We start from the raw sequence: 19,386 nt of genomic DNA on the forward strand, positions 1-19,386 counted from the left end.
GAGAATGCACATGAGAAACAACAAAAGACACAAAATAAGAGAATTTAAAGATCAGACCCAATAAAATCATCAAGAACAACTTGAAGATCAATGAAGAACATAATGCATATATTTTAGAAGAATGCAAGGAAATTAAAAATATACAAAACACCAAACTTAAAATGTGACACTAGACTCAAACAAGAAACACAAATTATTTTTTTGTATTTTTCGAAAATTATTTGGAAAAAGAAAAATAAGGATTTCAAAATTTTTAATAAGAATTCCAGGAATCATGCAATGTTAGTTTAAAGCTTCAGTCTAAAAAGATTAGACATGGCTAGCCAAGCTTCAGCAGGACATTACGTACAACAGCCAAATTAATGGGAATCAATTAGCTCATGTGATGATAAAAGCATCATCTGAAACTCTAGAATTCATTCTTAAAAATTCTGAAGAACATAGAATAATTTAATTTTTTGCAAAAAAAAATTTTTCGAAAATAAAAAGAACAAAAAGCTTAAAATTAAAATGAAATTACCTAATCTGAGCAACAAGATGAACTGTCAGTTGTCCAAACTCGAACAATCTCTGGCAACGGCGCCAAAAACGTGGTGCACGAAATCACAATCACACTTCTGCAATTCTGCACAACTAACCAGCAAGTGCACCGGGTCGTCCAAGTAATACCTTATGTGAGTAAGGGTCGATCCCACGGAGATTGTCGGCTTGAAGCAAGCTATGGTCATCCTTGTAAATTTCAGCCAGGCGAATTAAAATGGTTTTGAGGCATTGATAATTAAAATATAATTAAAACAGAAAATAAGATAGAAATACTTATGTAATTCATTGGTGGGGTTTCAGATAAGCGTATGGAGATGCTTTGTTGCTTCTGAACCTCTACTTTCCTACTGCCTTCTTCCAACCATGTGTTACCTCCTTCCATGGCAAGCTGTATGATCCTCTCGTATGAAAATAAATCCATCTGCGCTGTCACCGCAGGGCTAATCATCTGTCAGTTCCCGCTAGCGTCGGAATAGGACCATTGTCCTTTTGCGCACTATCACTTGCGCCCCACATTCGCAGGTTTGAAGCTCGTCACAGTCGTTCCTTCCCAGATCCTACTCGGAACACCACAGACAAGGTTTAGACTTTCCGGATCTCAGGAATGCTGTCTATTGATTCTAGCCTATACCATGAAGACTCTGATCTCACGGAATGGAAGGCTCTGTTGTCAGGAGAAGCAACCATGCGTCGTGAACCAGGAGGCTAAGAGATACGCACTCAAGCTATTGCAGATAGAACAGAAGTGTTTGTCAGGCACGCGTTCATAAGTGAGAATAATGATGAGTATCACGGATCATCACATTCATCAGGTTGAAGTGCGAGTGAATATCTTAGAATAAGAAGTAGGAGTGAATTAAATAGAAAACAGTAGTAATTACATTAATTCATGAAGAACAGCAGAGCTCCACACCTTAATCTATGGGGTGTAGAAACTCCACCGTTGAAAATACATAAGTGAAAATAGTCTAGACATGGCTGTGAGGCCAGCCTCCAATGTCTAAGGACTAAATGTTCCAAAGATATTCCAAAAATGAAAATACAATAGTGAAAGGTCCTATTTATAATGAACTAGTAGCCTAGGGTTTACAAAAATAAGTTAATGATGCAGAAATCCACTTCCAAGGCCCACTTGGTGTGTGCTTGGGCTGAGCAATGAAGCTTTCATGTGCATAGGCTTTTCTTGGAGTTAAGCGCCAGCTTTGGTGCCAGTTTGGGCGTTTTACGCCAGAAATTTTAAGCTGACTTTGAACGCCAATTTAGGCCATCAAATCTCAGGTAAAGTATAAACTATTATATATTGATGGAAAGCCCGGGATGTCGACTTTCAAACGCAATTGAGAGCACACCAATTGGGCTTCTGTAGATCCAGAAAATTCACTTCGAGTGCAGGGAGGTCAGAATCCAACAGCATCTGCACTCCTTTTTCAGCCTCCGAATCAGATTTTTGCTCAAGTCCCTCAATTTCAGCCAGAAAATACCTGAAATCACAGAAAAACACACAAAATCATAGTAAAGTCCAGAAATGTAATTTTTATTTAAAAACTAATAATTATATACTAAAAACTAACTAAATCATACTAAAAACTACCTAAAAACAATGCTAAAAAGTGTATAAATTATCCGCTCATCAATTACTCCATCTGCACACCTTTTAAAGAGATATGGTTCATCCCACAAGTAGTACTTTGCATCAGAAATCAATTTTTTTATTTGTTTCTTACTGTACTCTTTGGGTATGAATCTCACAGCTTTATATTTTGCAATGTCTGCAAACCATGGTAATTCCTGAATGGCAAAGAGTTGCTCATCCGGAAAGATTTCAGAGATCTCAGTAGGAAGGAGGGACGCCTCTTCTTCTGGTTCTATCCGGGACAGATGATCTGCTACTTGGTTCTCTGTCCCTTTTCTGTCTCTTATTTCTATATCAAACTCTTGCAGAAGCAACACCCATCTTATGAGTCTGGGTTTTGAATCCTGCTTTGTGAGGAGATATTTTAGAGCAGCATGGTCAGTGTACACAATCACTTTTGATCCCACTAAATAAGATCTGAACTTGTCAATGGCATAAACCACTGCAAGCAACTCTTTTTCTGTGGTTGTATAATTCTTCTGTGCGTCATTCAAAACACGGCTAGCATAGTAAATGACGTGCAGAAGCTTGTTATACCTGTGTCCCAACACTGCACCAATGGCATGGTCACTGGCATCACACATTAGTTCGAATGGTAATGTCCAGTCTGGTGCAGAAATGACTGGTGATGTGACCAGCTTAGCTTTCAGAGTTTCAAATGCCAGCAGACACTCTTTGTCAAATACAAATGGTGTATCAGCAGCTAGCAGATTGCTCAGAGGTTTTGCAATTTTTGAAAAATCTTTTATAAACCTCCTATAGAATCCTGCATGCCCCAGAAAACTTCTGATTACCTTAATATTGGCAGGTGGTGGTAATTTTTCAATTACCTCTACCTTAGCTTGATCCACCTCTATCCCCTTGTTTGAAATTTTGTGCCCAAGGACAATTCCTTTAGTCACCATAAAGTGACATTTTTCCCAGTTTAAAACCAGGTTAGTCTCTTGGCACCTTTTCAGAACAAGTGCTAGATGGTCAAGACAGGAGCTAAATGAGTCTCCAAATACTGAGAAGTCATCCATGAAGACTTCCAGAAATTTCTCTACCATATCAGAGAAGATAGAGAGCATGCACCTCTGAAAAGTTGCAGGTGCATTGCACAGACCAAATGGCATCCTTCTGTAGGCAAATACTCCAGAAGGACATATGAATGCTATTTTCTCTTGGTCTTGAGGATCTACTGCAATTTGGTTGTAACCTGAATAGCCATCCAAAAAGTAGTAGTATTCATGACCTGCTAGTCTCTCTAGCATCTAGTCTATGAATGGTAAAGGAAAATGATCCTTTCTGGTGGCTGTATTGAGTCTTCTGTAGTCAATATACATATGCCACCCTGTAACTGTTCTTGTAGGAACCAGTTCATTTTTTTCATTATGAACCACTGTCATGCCTCCCTTCTTGGGGACAACTTGGACAGGGCTCACCCTGGGGCTATCAGAAATAGGATAAATAATCCCAGCCTCTAGTAACTCAGTGACCTCTTTCTGTAGTCAATATATATACACCACCCTGTAACTGTTCTTGTAGGAACCAGTTCATTTTTTTCATTATGAACCACTGTCATGCCTCCCTTCTTGGGGACAACTTGGACAGGGCTCACCCAGGGGCTATCAGAAATAGGATAAATAATCCCAGCCTCTAGTAACTTAGTGACCTCCTTCTACACCACCTCCTTCATGGCTGGATTTAGCTGCCTCTATGATTGAACCACTGGCTTGGCATTATCCTCCAATAGGATCTTGTGCATGCATCTGGCTGGGCTAATGCCCTTAAGATCACTTATGGACCACCCAAAAGCTGTCTTGTGTGTCCTTAGCACCTGAATTAGTGCTTTCTCTTCCTGTGGTTCTAAAGTAGAGCTTATGATCACAGAAAAAGTGTCATCTTCCCTCAGAAATGCATATTTCAGAGATGGTGGTAGTGGTTTGAGTCGGGTTTAGGAGGCTTCTTCTCTTCCTGAGGGGTTTTTAGAGGTTCTTCTGTTTCCTCTGGTTCATCCAGATCAGGCTGAACATCTTTAAAAATGTTCTCTAGCTCTTATTTGAGACTCTCAGTCATATTGACCTCTTCTACCAGAGAGTCAATGATGTCAGTGCTCAGGCAGTCTTTTGGTGTGGCTGGATGCTGCATAGCTTTGACAGAATTCAACTTAAACTCATCATCATTGACTCTTAGGGTTATCTCCCCTCTTTGGACGTCATGAGGGTTCGTCCAGTTGCTAGGAAAGGTCTTCCTAAAATGAGAGTTGCACTCTTGTGCTCCTCCATTTCCAGCACTATAAAATCAGTAGGAAAGGCAAATGGCCCAACCTTGACAATCATGTCCTCAATTATGCCTGATGGGATTTTAATGGATCCATCCGCAAGTTGGAGACATATCCGGGTTGGTTTAACTTCATTAGTTAAACCAAGCTTTTTGATAGTAGATGCAGGTATTAAGTTGATACTTGCCCCAAGATCACATAGAGCTGTCTTGGTACAAGCACCCTCTAATGTGCATGGTATCATAAAGCTTCCGAGATCTTTAAACTTTTCTGGTAAGCTTTTCAGAATGACTGCACTGTATTCTTCAGTGAGGAAAACTTTTTCAGTTTCTCTCCAATCCTTCTTATGACTTAAGATCTCCTTCATGAACTTAGCATAAGAGGGTATTTGCTCAAGTGCCTCTGCAAAAAGAATCTTTATTTCAAGAGTCCTAAGATAGTCTGCAAAGCGGGCAAATTGTTTATCCTGTTTCGCTTGACGGAGTTTCTGAGGATAAGGCATCTTGGCTTTGTACTCTTCAACCTTAGTTGCTGCAGGTTTATTTTCTATAGAAGTGGTTGGAGAAGCCTGCTTAGGGGGGTTGTTATCAGTACTTGCAGGTGTCTGATCCCTTATTGGCGTTTGAACGCCAGAATTGGGTGCTTTTTGGGCGTTTAACGCCAGGTTGCCACCCTTTTCTGGCGTTTGAACGTCAGAATTGGCTATTCTTTGAGTGTTTAACGCCAAGTCTTTACCCCTTTCTGGTGTTTGAACGCCAGCATCATTCCTCTCTGGGCTCTTATTGTCCTCAGAGGGATTTTGAGCAGTGACTTGGTCATTTTCTGTTAGTTGTTCCTTTCTTGGCTTCCTGCTGTTTCGAATTGAGGTATTCAATATCTTCCCACTCCTTAGTTGAACAGCTTGGCATTTTTCTGTTATCTGTTTAGATAGCTGCTGTCTTGTCTGATTCAAGTGTTTTTCCATATTCTCATTAGCATCTTTGGTTTCTTGTAGCATCTCTTTAAATTCTGCTAACTATTTTGTTATACTAAGCAATTGCTGATTGAGTTCAGCAACTTGTTCTTGAGGACTAAGTTCATTGGATACAGCATTAGCTTCTTCTTTCATGGAGGACCCACTACTTGAGTATAGATATTGATTTCTAGCAACTGTATCAATGAGCTCTTGAGCCTCTTCAATTGTCTTTCTCATATGTATAGATCCATCAGCTGAGTGGTCTAGAGACATTTGGGCTTTTTCTGTAAGACCATAGTAAAAGATGTCTAACTGCACCCATTCTGAAAACATTTCAGAGGGGCATTTCCTTAGCATCCCTCTATACCTTTCCCATGCATTATAAAGGGATTCATTATCCTCTTGTTTAAAGCCTTGGATGTCCACTCTTAGCTGTGTCATCCTTTTTGGAAGAAAATATTGATTCAGGAATTTGTCTGATAACTGTTTCCATGTTCTTATGCTTGTTGTGGGTTGGTTGTTTAACCACCTCTTAGCTTGATCTTTTACAGCAAATGAAAATAGTAATAATCTGTAGACATCCTGATCCATGTCCTTATCACGTACTGTGTCAGTAATTTGTAAGAACTGTGTCAAAAACTCAGTAGGTTCTTCCTGTGGAAGACCGGAATACTGCAATTTTACTGCACCATGATAATGAGCTGAGGATTTAGCTCAAAACTGTTTGCTCTTATGGGAGGTATACAGATACTACTCCCATAGGAAGCATTAGTGGGGTTAGCATATGACCCCAGAGCCTTTCTGGACTATTCATTTTCACTTAGGTCCATGATGGAGAGAATAAAATATTTTTATTTTTATTTTATTTAATTAAGGATATCCGAATTCAAAAGAAAAGAAAATAAAATAAAATAGATTAAAATATATAATAAAAATTCAAATACTAAAATGGCTAATTAATTAAAAATATTTGAAAAATTTTGGATATGATTTTTGAAAATTGGAGAAAGAAAAAAGGTGGTTAGAGAGTTTTGAAAAAGATGTGTTAAAATTAAAGATACTTGTAAAAAAATAAATAAAAGAAAAGGTTTGAAAAAGATATGATTTTAAAATTTGAAGATTGAAACTTTCTTAGCAAGGAAACACCAAACTTAAAATTTTTCAATCAAGATAATAAAATAAGACAAGTAATTCGAAAATTATGTCAAAAAGGAAAAAGATTTTGAAAAATTTTATAAAAGATTTTCAAATTTTGAAAATTGAAAATTGAAATTTGAAATAAAATAAGATGAGGTTTTGAAAAAGATATGATTTTTTTTTTTTGAAAAAGATTTGAATTTTGAGATTTTAAAACTAAGATAAGATAGAAAAAATTAAAATAAAAATCCGAATTTTTAAAAGTAAAAATCGAAAATTCAATTAAAATAAAGATAAAAGATATTTTGAATTTAATGAGGAAAGAAAAAAACAATAAAAAGACACCAAACTTAGAATTTTTAGATCAAAACAAAGAAAGCAACCACGAAACTGTTGAGTGTCAAGATGAAAACCAAGAACACTTTGAATATCAAGATGAACACCAAGAACAATTTTTGAAAATTTTTAAGAAAATAAAAACACAAAGGACACCAAACTTAAAAATTTTTGTACCTTGGACACTAATAATTCGAAAATGCACAAGAAAAACAAGAAAAGACACAAAACAAGAAAAACTAAAGATCAAACAAGAAAAATAAACAAGAACAACTTGAACATATAATTAGATAAATTGAAAGAAAAATAAAATCATGCAATTGACACCAAACTTAAAACATAAAACTAAATTCAAACAAAAAACTAAATTATGAGGTTATTGCTTTTAAAAAGTTTCGAAAATAATTTAGAAAAAAAATAAGGATTTTAAAATTTTAACCAAAAACAATAATAGAGACTCAATTTTAGTGACTTTAAACCAAAAGGATAAATTTTTCCTAATCTAAGAAACAAAATAAACCGTCAATTGTTCAAACTCGAACAATCTCCGGCAACGGCGCCAAAAACTTAGTGCACGAAATTGTGATCACACTTTTCACAACTCCGCACAACTAACCAGCAAGTGCACTGGGTCATCCAAGTAATACCTTGCGTGAGTAAGGGTCGATCCCACGGAGATTGCCGGCTTGAAGCAAGCTATGGTTATCTTGTAAATCTTAGTCAGGAGATTAATGATAAAAATGATTTTGTTATGAAAAGTAAATAACATGAATTAAAAGGTACATGTGATTCAATAATGAGGAACAGGTTGAGGTTCCGGAGATGCTCTGTCGTCTGAATCTCTGTTTTCTTATTGCCTTCTTCTCCAAGCACGCATAGCTTCCTTCAATGGCAAGCTGTATGATCCTCTTGGATGAAAAATACCAGGTACGATCTCTGCACGGCTAATCAACTGTCGGATTTCTCGTCTCGGATGAAAAATACCATGTACAGCTACCGCACGGCTAATCATCTGTCGATTCCCACTAGCGTTGGAATAGGACCCTTGTCCTTTTGCACACTGTCACTGCGCCCAACATTCGCAGGTTTGAAGCTCGTCACAGTCATCCCTTCTCGGATCCTACTCGAAATACCATAGACAAGGTTTAAACTTTTCGGATCCCAGGAATGCTACCAATTGGTTCTAGCCTATACCACGAAGGTTCTAACCTCCAGACTCGGTCCGTGGATTAGAAACCCAAGAGATACGTACTCAAGCTGTTGCCCAATGACTACATTGAGCTCAGATAGAACGGAGTGGTTGTCAGGCACGCGTTCATAGGGTTGAGGATAATGATGAGTGTCACGGATCATCATATTCTCCATATTGAAGTACGAGTGAATATCTTAGAATAGAATCAAGCGTGATTAAATAGAAAACAGTAGTAATTGCATTAATCCATTGAAACACAGCAAAGCTCCTCACCCCCACCTATGGGGTTTAGAGACTCATGCTGTAGAAGATACAATATGAAGTGTAAAAAATGTCATGAGTTCAAAATAAATCTCTAAAAGTAGTTTTTATACTAGACTAGTAACTTAGGTTTACAGAAAATGAGTAACTAAGTGTAGATAGTGCAGAAATCCACTTCTGGGACCCACTTGGTGCATGTCTGGGCTGAGCTTCCAAGCTTTCACGTGCATATGCCCAAAGTTGGCATTAAATGCCACCCTGGGTGCCAGAATGGGCGTTTAATGCCGAAAAAGGTGCTAGTTCTGGCGTTTTACGCCAGAAAGTTTTAGGCTGACTTTGAACGCCAGTTTGGGCCATCAATTCTCTGGCAAAGTATGAACTATTATATATTGTTGGAAAGCACAGGATGTCTACTTTCTAATGCAATTAAGAGCGCACCAATTGGGCTTCTGTAGCTCGAGAAATTCCATTTCGAGTCCAGGAGGGTCAGAATCCAACAGCATCTGCAGTCCTTTTTCAGCCTCTGAATCAGATTTTTGCTCAGGTCCCTCAATTTCAGCCAGAAAATACCTGAAATTACAGAAAAATACACAAACTCGTAGCAAAGTCCAGAAATATGATTTTTGAATAAAAACTCATAAAAATATAATAAAAAGTTACTGAAACATACTAAAAACTATGTAAAAACAATGCCAAAAAGGGTATAAATTATCCGCTCATCATTAACCAACCAGCAACAATACCAACAATAAAGTAATTCAACAAAAGTAATTCAACAATAATACAATATCCTGTTTCACATGATACGGAGGTAATCTAATACTTCAAATCTGCTCCCATTTTCTCATTATTCAAATTTATCTTACCATACTGATTTCAATCTAACCCTATCAATATCCAAAACCTCCAACACTTGATAAATCATACTAAATCACTTTAAAACTCAAAAGTAATTTAGTAATTCAACAGAACAGCAAAACAAAACAAAACAGAAGTAGTTTCAGTAATTCAACAGAACAATCAGTAAGGCAGCAATAATGAAATAAACAAGTTAACAACCAGCAGCAATCTATCAATGATTATTGATTTATTGAACATAAATTAGTTAAATTACTTAATTACATACCTGAATCGGAGGCTCGGGCTTTATATCTCAGTTGAATCGGCGGGAAGAAGGCTGCTGGCTGGTGCTGTGCTAGGTGGCTCGGTGGGAACTGGGGTCGGTGGCTCGGCGCTGCTGGGAAGAACATTCCTGGGTCGGTGCTCGCTGGCGACGCTGGGAGCTGCTGGGAAGAACGCTGCTGCCTGTTGGGTCGTGCTCGCTGGGAACTGGGAAGAAGGCTTCGGTGCTGGTGGCTGGTGGGAACTAGGAAGTGTAAAAGGCTTCGAGAAGAGCCTGAGAGCAGTAGAGAACGACTGCGAGACTGCGACTCTGCGAGGGCGAGATTGAGAGAAGAGAGCGAGAAAAGCTAGGTTTCGAAATTGGGGGTGGGGGGCTTATGTGACTTAGGTCACGACTTGGGTCTGTGGAGTGTGGAGTCGCGCTTGGGGTCGGGGGTGGGGGTTTGGTTTTTTAGGGTTTTTTTCATAAACCGGTTCGGTTCGGTTGGAATTTTCATGGTCAGAACCCAAAACCGAACTGAAACACAATAAAAACAGCAAAATTTGTTTTTTTTTTCAGTTTTCGGTTTGTTCAGTTTTCGATTTTTTCGGTTCGGTTAGTCGGTTTAGGTCGGTCCAGATCAGTTTTGAACACCCCAACCTGGCACCAAGTAGTTGCTTCACTAGCTCCCACGTCACGGTGCCATACCATCTGTGGAAATCACGGAAGCACCCCCATTGGCTCCCCGTGCGCACGTATCCCAAGGTGATACGCAACGTCCTGCAGGGTGATGGTGCACTTATCCCATGGCAGGTGAAACGTGTGGGTCTCTGGACTCCAGCGCTTTACGAATGCCATGATCAAGGAGTTATCAAAGACGATATCCTCAAGAGGCACTGTGTCGCTGAAGCCAGCCTCCCTCAAATATGGGATGATGGCATTTGGTGGTGGAAGTGTGTGACTCACTCGCCGAGAAAGAAGTAGGCGAGGTTTCTAACAAAAAATAAATTATCAGAATCCAGAAAATAAACTCTCAATAAGTATTAACTTAACAAACTGATTTAATTATTATATACATTTATTTAACAGAAATTTATAAATATATACTAACTGAATTTATTTAAATAAAGCCTTTTATGTTAATAATTACTAAGTTAATTAATAAGCATTTTCTCAATATGTTAATTAAAATGAAAACATTTTCTACAGTAATTAATAATGTAGTTAGCAAATTTTTACTCAATAAATTAATTTAGATAAAAAATTATATAATTGTTTACTTAAAAAATAACTTTTACTAATAATTAAATTATTAAATTAATAAATCTATCAGTCAATCGTTGCTAATATCTAAATTAACTTTAAGAAAAACATTTACTCCAATATTTAATATCTAAATTAATAATTATGTTTTTTAATAACTTAATTACAAAAAAAAAATAAGAATCACATTTCTAAAATGCACCATATCAGTCAACTGTTGGTAATAATATATCCAACTACCTAAACCATAAATTGTATCCTAGTTCTTGGCAAGTATCCTAAGTTCCTAACCATGGCTATACATTATGCGATGACATAAACGTGAAGATAACAAAACTAACTGCGAAGTCGACTGCCCCGGCAACATGCCATGTGGCGTTCAGTCGATTGATGTCTGGATCACGTGCATCTGCGCGTGCCATCTTAGTGTTACTCAATAATATGGTCAAAAAAAAATAGAAGAGAGGAGAAAATGGTGAAAAAGTTGAAAATGGGGCCTGGAACGTCGCTGTAAACGACTTGTATATATAGGTCTCTTATCTCGTTTATAGTGTAAACGAGATAAGTTTATACGTATCTTATTTACATTGTAAATAAGATATAACATACTACGTATTTTTGTAATTATTTTTAAAATTATTTATTTCAGTAAATTAAACTTTTTTTTATTTATTTAAATAAAAAAATCCATTTTATTTGTCTAAATTTTTATTATACTGATACATATAAATTTACCATTATATCGAAATAAATACTTTTAATAATAAATCCATTTTAATAACAATTTTGTAAATTATCAATTTATTCCAGTCAGATATTCTCTAGATATAATATCAGGTATTCTCTAGGTATAATATAATTTTAATTTATAGATTAAATAATTTAAAAAAGGTAAACAAATTTTAAATCGATCATGTTAGTAGCTAATAAAGTGTTGGATAATAAAGATTATTGAAGAGAGAAAGATAAATTTAAATGAAAAGAGAAATTTTGAATAAATATTATTGGTTCAAATAAAAAGGAGGTTCCCATTTTTTTTGGTTTCCGATTTTAGTATCTCTAAACGTCAAAAACGTTATCCTTTGGGAGTATTATTGTAATCCACACTCTCAAATAGTCATTTGTATCTCAAATTTGGAAATTCTAAATCTTGTTATTCTTACGTTGCTTCTAATAAATGTAGAGATTATAAAACGTTTTTTCCACTGGCTCCTGTTGATTAATATTTTATAAACGAATCTTCGTTAACATACAAAATCTACGTTACATGTAACAGCAGAAAATCCTTTTAGTTCGAATAAATTTGTAGTTTAAATTATAATATAAATTTGATTTTGATATACCAAACCTGCCGTAAAATGTTGTTATTTAATTATATATATTGTTTATTATTCTTTACGTAATCAATATAAAAAGGATACTATTTTTATTAACATAAAGTTATACAATTGGATCAATATATAAATTTTTTTATATTAGTATTGTATCAAAATTTAATTATATATATTAAAATATATTTCAAATATTATATATTAATATATACGAAAATATTTAATAACAAAAAATAATTAACTACAAACAGTTAAAATTTATTTTATTTAGTATTTATTAGTTTTTTTTTTTACCAAAAATAGAAGACTCGAACCCGCAACCTCTTAATTTAGTATTTATTAGTTATTATAATAATTAATAAATATTAAATAAAATAAATTTTAATTTTTTTTGTCTTTTTAACATTATAATTATTATTATAATATATAATAAGTATACTAATTATTTAGACACTATATTAATATACAAGAAGGTAAATATATTTTTATTATTATTTATGTAATCAATATAAAAAAAATACTATTTTTATTAACATAACGTTATATAATTTTAGATAAAAATTTTTTATATTAACATTACATCAAAATTAAATTTTATATATATATATATATATATATTAAAATATATTTAAAATATTATATTAAATACAAAAATATTTATTAACAAAAAAATAAATAATCAAAAACAATCAAAATTTATTTTATTTAATAATTAATAAATATTAAATAAGATAAATTTTAATTTTTTTTATCTTTTTAATATTACTATTATTGTAATATATAAGTATATTAATTATTTAGACACTACTATATTACAATAATTAATAAATATTAAATAAGGTAAATTTTGATTATTTTTGTTATCTTCCTAATATTACTATTATTGTAATATATATATATATATATATATATATATATATAAGTATACTAATTAGTTAGATACTATATTAATATACAACACGGTAAATATATTCTAACAGTATATATAGACTCTCCATCTGCATTATTCGTCTTAATCCGGAGAGGGCACATATATTATATTCTTCTTTTTTAGCAGAAAAAAAAAGTAACCATGTCGACATGTTTTTGGAGGGCCATTTCTCTAGTGCTGCTAATGCTTGTTAACGGTTTTGTTTCTGGTTAGTTCTTCATGTGTTGATATTTTCTGTGTCTTTTTTTTTAAATCCCCTTCACTTTTTGGTCAATGATATATGTTACATTTTTCATGTGTTCAAATGTTTTTCTTAACACTAATGTTTTTCACTTTTTTGTACAATCATCAGCCACTCCTTCTTCTTTTTTGCCCCTTTTTTTTAAAATAAATTCTAGCAAATATCCCACATACGCCAATGTTTTTGCTCTCGTGTAACAATTAATTGATTTGTTTATGCTTTCGCTAATTAGGGTATCTTTTTGTAAATAAATAAAATAAATATAATATTTATTAGATATTTTTTTAAATTACAATCTTATTTTGTATACAAACAAGATACATTTATAATTATTTTATTTTCTGTGCCAATGAAATATGTAAAATAGGTGAAAAACATAATTTTTTTCTAAACATGTTTATATCTGTAAATATTATATTTATAAATATAAAAAAAATCCTAATTAATAGATAACATTAAAAATAAAAATTTTATTTTTATCTCAATGTATTGGAAAAGACAAAGTATGAATATTTTTAGGATTTAGCTCGCTATTTATATTTTAAGAATATATTTTAATGGTATAAGAATAAAATTTTTAAATTTTTGACGTATTTAATACATTTAAAATATAAAAATATTTATATTTTCAGTAAGAAAAATATTGAAAGCTAAAACTTTTTTATCAATATTAGTCAATACTTTAGTCAACACCTTATTTTTATAATACCATGATTTATTATCTAAGACTTTTGTTAACTAAATTTTGATAAAAAAATAAATAAATTTTGATTATGTAATATTTTTTAAAATGTGTTTTTTTTTTAAACACGTGTAAAAAGTTCATAATTTAAATAATCATTTCCTTTTTCCCATTTCAGGAATTAATGGTGCTGTGGTAGATTGTGCTGCAGTGGAATGCAAGGTGTCCTACATTAAGATAACCCAAGGCAAAAATGATGGAAGCAACGATATCAATGGTGCCATTGTCAACACTTGCCCCAGTTTGATAACTGACCTACGTGTCGATTGTGGATCATTCATCCAATCATTTAAAGGCATTCCACTCCCGCCCAACATTTTAAAGGTTGTTGCTGGCAATGAATGTGTTGTCAACAATGGCAATCCAATTGGGTCCGGTGACATCAACTTTAATTATTCTAATACGGAAATCCTTCCACTCACAGTTACTTCCTTCAAGTGCTTGAGTCCATGAACATAAGGCCTAGATTAAATTAAGAGGCCTTTAGTTTTTATCATTTTTTTCTTAGTAATTATCTTTAGATACGGTACAATAAGGTTGGGATATGATTAGCGAAAATATCATGTTCTTGTGATAATCGCCAATGTCAGAAATAATCAATTATATGAGGGGTTTAATTAACAAGTGTCGTTTATGATTATGAGAAATATTATTTAGCCAATGATTATTCAGCTATCAATCATTTATCATGATTTTCTTGTGCCTTCAATTGTATTAATCTCGCTCGTATATTCATTTTTCATTGTTTTTGTCTAACCAACCTCCAAATCCCACTGCTTTGTTTGGATTTTGATTCTAATTTTGATTAGAGTTATCGATTCAGATTCTATCAAAGATTTCAATTTGGAAAGTAGATACCACTACTCTTAAATAGTTGTTTCAAAAAAATTACACTAATGTTATGTGAAGATTCAGATAATAAATGCTAATTTTAGATTTTTACAACATCGATACACCTATATATATTTGATATTTCATATACATTCCTTTAACATTTTACTTTTCAACTTGATTGAATGTTATTTATTTTACTATGTTAATGGCTTTTTCAACAAATATTTAAAAATAATAAAAATGAAACCAAATAAATATGTCTTACAAAAGAAAGCATTTATATAGGTAAAAAGTAACATAAATAATTAATATTTTGTTTGCATGATTTTTTTTTCAATACAATATACAAATAATTATATAGGTAAAAAGTAACATAAATAATTAATTTTTTATTTTATTTCTTCGAGTTATTACATTTTCCTTTCATAGTGAGTTCTATTTTTACCCACTTTTGATGCTAGCTAAAATTTGATCGTCATTGACAAAGTTATCGAGAGGTGTATCAATGAGCCAGCTAAAACTTTCCACAAAAATGGTACCTAATTTATTTGGAGGATAATTATCAATGCAATCCATCCACACATTATTACCAACATTACCCTCCAAATCCCTCATAACTTCCCAAACACAGCTACAACACTTAAACCCTGACCCAAGCCCAATCATAAGAACCCTATCACCTTTCTTAAGCCTCTTTTTTGCTTCCATGTAACCCAAAACATACCACACCCCACTTGAAGATGTGTTGCCCCAACGGTGAATTGTCATTCTTGATGGCTCAATATCATAGTCATTTAGCCCAAGACCCTTACTAATTTCATCAATCACTGCTCTTCCTCCAGGGTGCACACAAAAATGTTCTATCCCTGACTTGAAATTCAAACCTTTGTTATGATTGGATGAATTTGCTGCTATGCCCCTTTTCATTGTTGAATGGTAGATGGACACAGTGAAATAGCACACAATTTCCCATAATGGTAAAATCTTAGGCACCATTATTTTGAGGTTCACCTTCAAGGCTTCAGAGGCAGCTTTGGGGACACTCTTCTTTAGGTAGATTCCTTGGTGCCTATTTTGCACCAGCATACGGATACAGTATTAACGTACAAAGATTATGATATGAAAAATACGGTAAATTTATGAAAAATTAAGATGTTATATATTAAATAAAACGATATAATTATATAATACAAAAATAAATATTTATTCAAAAGTGATAATATCTATATCTATTCTATACATATGCATATATAAAGATGATTGGGTTCCTAAATGAAATTTGGTCTCTAAAAACTGGCCTAGCCTAACAAAATAAATAATTTTCAGATCTATAAATACATTTTAACTAAAATACAAATAAATAATTATTAAAGTTTCATAATCATAACTACTATGCATCTTAAAAAGTAACCATTATTTGTAAATCTAAATCAAAACAAAGGTATATGTCTATCAATCTACTACTAGTAATTAGAGGAGAAAACTAAATAATTGATATATGAACCAAATTTAATTTAATAGTTCTTAGTTTTTTTTTTTTTGCAAATAATCTAATTCCTAACATGTAGTAGCTAGATCACTAAAAAGAAGTAAAGAACACATATATACTACTAAGACGCGAAATAGGGATATTAATACTAATTATATAATTTTAATTTATATTTGTATACATGCATGGCAAAGTTTTCATTACCCTTGTTCATCTTCCACCATCATGGCACAACCGTAAGCTTCATCACTTGCTCCAAGGTGGGTTCTTTCCACATGCTTTAGCCTCAGAATTGCGTTTGGCTTCAGGGAGGGGTTGTTAGTGAGGAGCAAGCAGCCACCGCCGGAGCGAAACAGACAGTTAGATAGCATCATGGAGGTTACCTTGCCGCAGTACCATGACTGGCTGAGGCACTCTGTGCTCACCACAACGGCGAGGCAGTTCTTGTGCATCGTCTTCAGAAGACGATGCACCAAATCTATGGCTACTATGCTTCCGCTGCAACCTGTTCCGCTCAGGTTGAAGACCTTAATATCCTCCCTCAATTTGTACCTATATATTTATAGTAACAATAAAAGTGGTGACAACAAATTAAATTAAAGTGAATCATATGTAAATTTTGAAAACTGAATTATTATTAGACATCAAACTGTTTAATAATATGGGGTGAGAGGTTCAGAAGTTTAATCAATTTAATTTGGGTTATTAAAATAAGAATTTAATTTTAATATACTTACGTGTATTTAATTACCTAACAAAAATAACTGTATTTTATATTGATCGCGAAAATAGTCATCTGAGCTAAAAGAAAGATGGAATAAGATTATTGTGTAAATCGTTTTATATTGTTAATAATTAAAATTAAATTTTTAAAATAATATATTTAATTTTTGAAATATACACAGAATTTATTATATATTACATATTATAAAATAATAAAAAATATTTACTAAAACCTAATATTTATCAAGTTTAATAGTATCATAATTTATTTTTATTTGTATTTTTTTTTTCAAATATATGTTTGTTCCAGTATCCATCCCTTACGTAGCGTTTGGTAGAGAGACAGACTGAGAGTGAGAGACAGAGACTAAGAAATAGAAATTGAAATAAATTTTAGTATTCTGTTTGGTACAAAGTGAGAGATAGAAATTGAAACAAGAATGAAATTCTAATTTAATTTGTACAAAGGATAAAATTGGAATTAATTAATTGAAATGAAGGTATTTTAGGTATAAAATGTTATTAAAGTTTCAGTCCCCTGTGTCCTTACTTTTTGGAAGTACTGAAATACTGAAATTTTAATGATAAAGACAAAAATTTTAGTACCAATCTTTAAATTAACAAATATGATATTGAGTCTCAGTCTTCCAATCTCTGTACCTCAAAACAAACGCTACCTTATTGTTTGGGGGCACATATTTTATTTTATATTAGATGTATCGCGTTAGTATCTGAAAGATAGGTGTAATCCATAACCGAAACAAAGATAAAAGAATTAGTAATATAAGAGTTATTAAAGTAAAAAGTCAAAGTAAATCTTGGTAAGAAAACAGAAAAAAAAGTAAAATAGTAATTGAATTCAAATAATAATTCTTGATATTCTAATAAAATATAATATGTAGTTTTAAATAGGTGAATATGTGAAATACAACAAATGATCAATTATAATAATTATATTTCTAAGAGAAACTATAATAATTGTTTTGATAAATAAAGTGGTAAGACTACTGTATCATCTAATATCTTAGTCAACAATATTTTATTAAAAAATATTAGATAATTATTAAAATTTATTATTTTTAATTATAAATTTAATTTTTTTAATTTAATAATCTAATAACATATTTTAGACAGTACATTTAAATATTAATAACTAGTTTGTTAATGATAAAAAATATTAAATTATGATAGTTATCTGTCATTTCTCTATTCAATAATCATGACACATAATTTCAACATATAAATTCCATAATAATAATCCATTCATGGCCCTACCTGTTTATGATGCGAGCTGCAAAGGAAGAAACTGAAGAGAAAACCGTTATATTAACCACAAGAATATCAATCTCAACAGGAGAAAACCCAGTCCTCTTGAAGATCCTATCAAGTGTCTCAAACATGATCTCATCAACTTCCTTCAATGAATCTTCAATTGTGGCACACTCTTCTCTTCCCTCAATCACACTCCTCGGCGCATAAGTGTGCTCCCCAATCCCGGACTTCGCCATTGCTTTCAAGAGGAACTTGTACTCTTGCAGACCAAGATTCTTGTTCCTACGGATGATTCTCACACATGTGTCTCTGTCAAGTTTTGTGTCTTCTGGGGGCTTGAAGCATTCATATGCTAGTAAGTAGCACGATTGGCCTCTAATTTGATGGATTAAATTATACAAACAGAACAAAGCATAGCATAAAAATGTTATTGAGAGAGATAAGAACAGAATCTCCATGGCTTATATTATAATTAAGGGAGAGAAGATTATTAATAATATAATTTCAATTAACGTGTTTCTAGTGAAATATTAATGTATGACTACTACCTATATTTATATACACATATAATGTCACATATAATTTATTAGGAGAGTTTGAGCGGATGGAAGTTCGTTAGGACTTGCAAGTAGAAATTGTGAGTTCAAATTAAAGTTGAAATCAGTAGTTGATTTTGAAGTATATGTAATAAATAATTGCCAGTTTCATACATTGATTATTAAATTCGGAAGGGTTTTGAAGTATACCACTTTGGCCACTCTGATCTAGATATAATAATTTCCAGATCGTGATAGTTCATATAGTTAAGGAAAGGTAAGAATTATATAATTTTGTTACTGTGAATAATGTCTATTTTTTTTTATAGATGATCATAAAATGTAAATTAGATTTCAAAAATTAGGATAGGATTTTGATGTTTTAAGAGCGCTTATTAAAATGCTAAATGAAATCAAATTTTATTCAAACATCCAAAACTTTAAAATTCTCAATACTTTTGTAAATTTATGGAAGAAATTTTTAAAAAAATTAGTTAACATTTGTGCTACATGTACATGTTAAGATTACTAGTAAAAGTTTTTAAACTTTTAGTTTTAATAAATATATAACATACAAATGTATCTTAATCATATAATAGAGT

At 32.6% G+C, this 19,386-nt stretch overlaps 2 protein-coding genes across 2 annotated transcripts; one reads left to right on the plus strand and one right to left on the minus strand.

Moving 5' to 3' along the window:
* The first annotated feature begins 13,088 nt into the window (after positions 1–13,088).
* LOC110265883 (TPD1 protein homolog 1-like) lies at positions 13,089–14,383 on the plus strand. The gene is made up of 2 exons (XM_021109391.2): positions 13,089–13,155; positions 14,049–14,383. The coding sequence occupies exons 1-2, from the start codon at positions 13,089–13,091 to the stop codon at positions 14,381–14,383; spliced, it is 402 nt and encodes a 133-aa protein (XP_020965050.1).
* Positions 14,384–15,152: 769 nt separating this feature from the next.
* On the minus strand, positions 15,153–18,785 carry LOC107614520 (3-ketoacyl-CoA synthase 19-like). The gene is made up of 3 exons (XM_021109390.2): positions 18,252–18,785; positions 16,458–16,805; positions 15,153–15,833 (listed from the first exon to the last, which is right to left on the minus strand). Exons 1-3 carry the CDS (start codon positions 18,704–18,706, stop codon positions 15,206–15,208), a joined length of 1,431 nt encoding a protein of 476 aa, XP_020965049.1. The 5' UTR covers positions 18,707–18,785; the 3' UTR covers positions 15,153–15,205.
* Between the last annotated feature and the right edge of the window lie 601 nt (positions 18,786–19,386).

The sequence above is a fragment of the Arachis ipaensis genome, chromosome B8 (assembly GCF_059453495.1).
Source record: "Arachis ipaensis isolate K30076 ecotype BB chromosome B8, ASM5945349v1, whole genome shotgun sequence".
Classification (NCBI taxonomy): domain Eukaryota; kingdom Viridiplantae; phylum Streptophyta; class Magnoliopsida; order Fabales; family Fabaceae; genus Arachis; species Arachis ipaensis.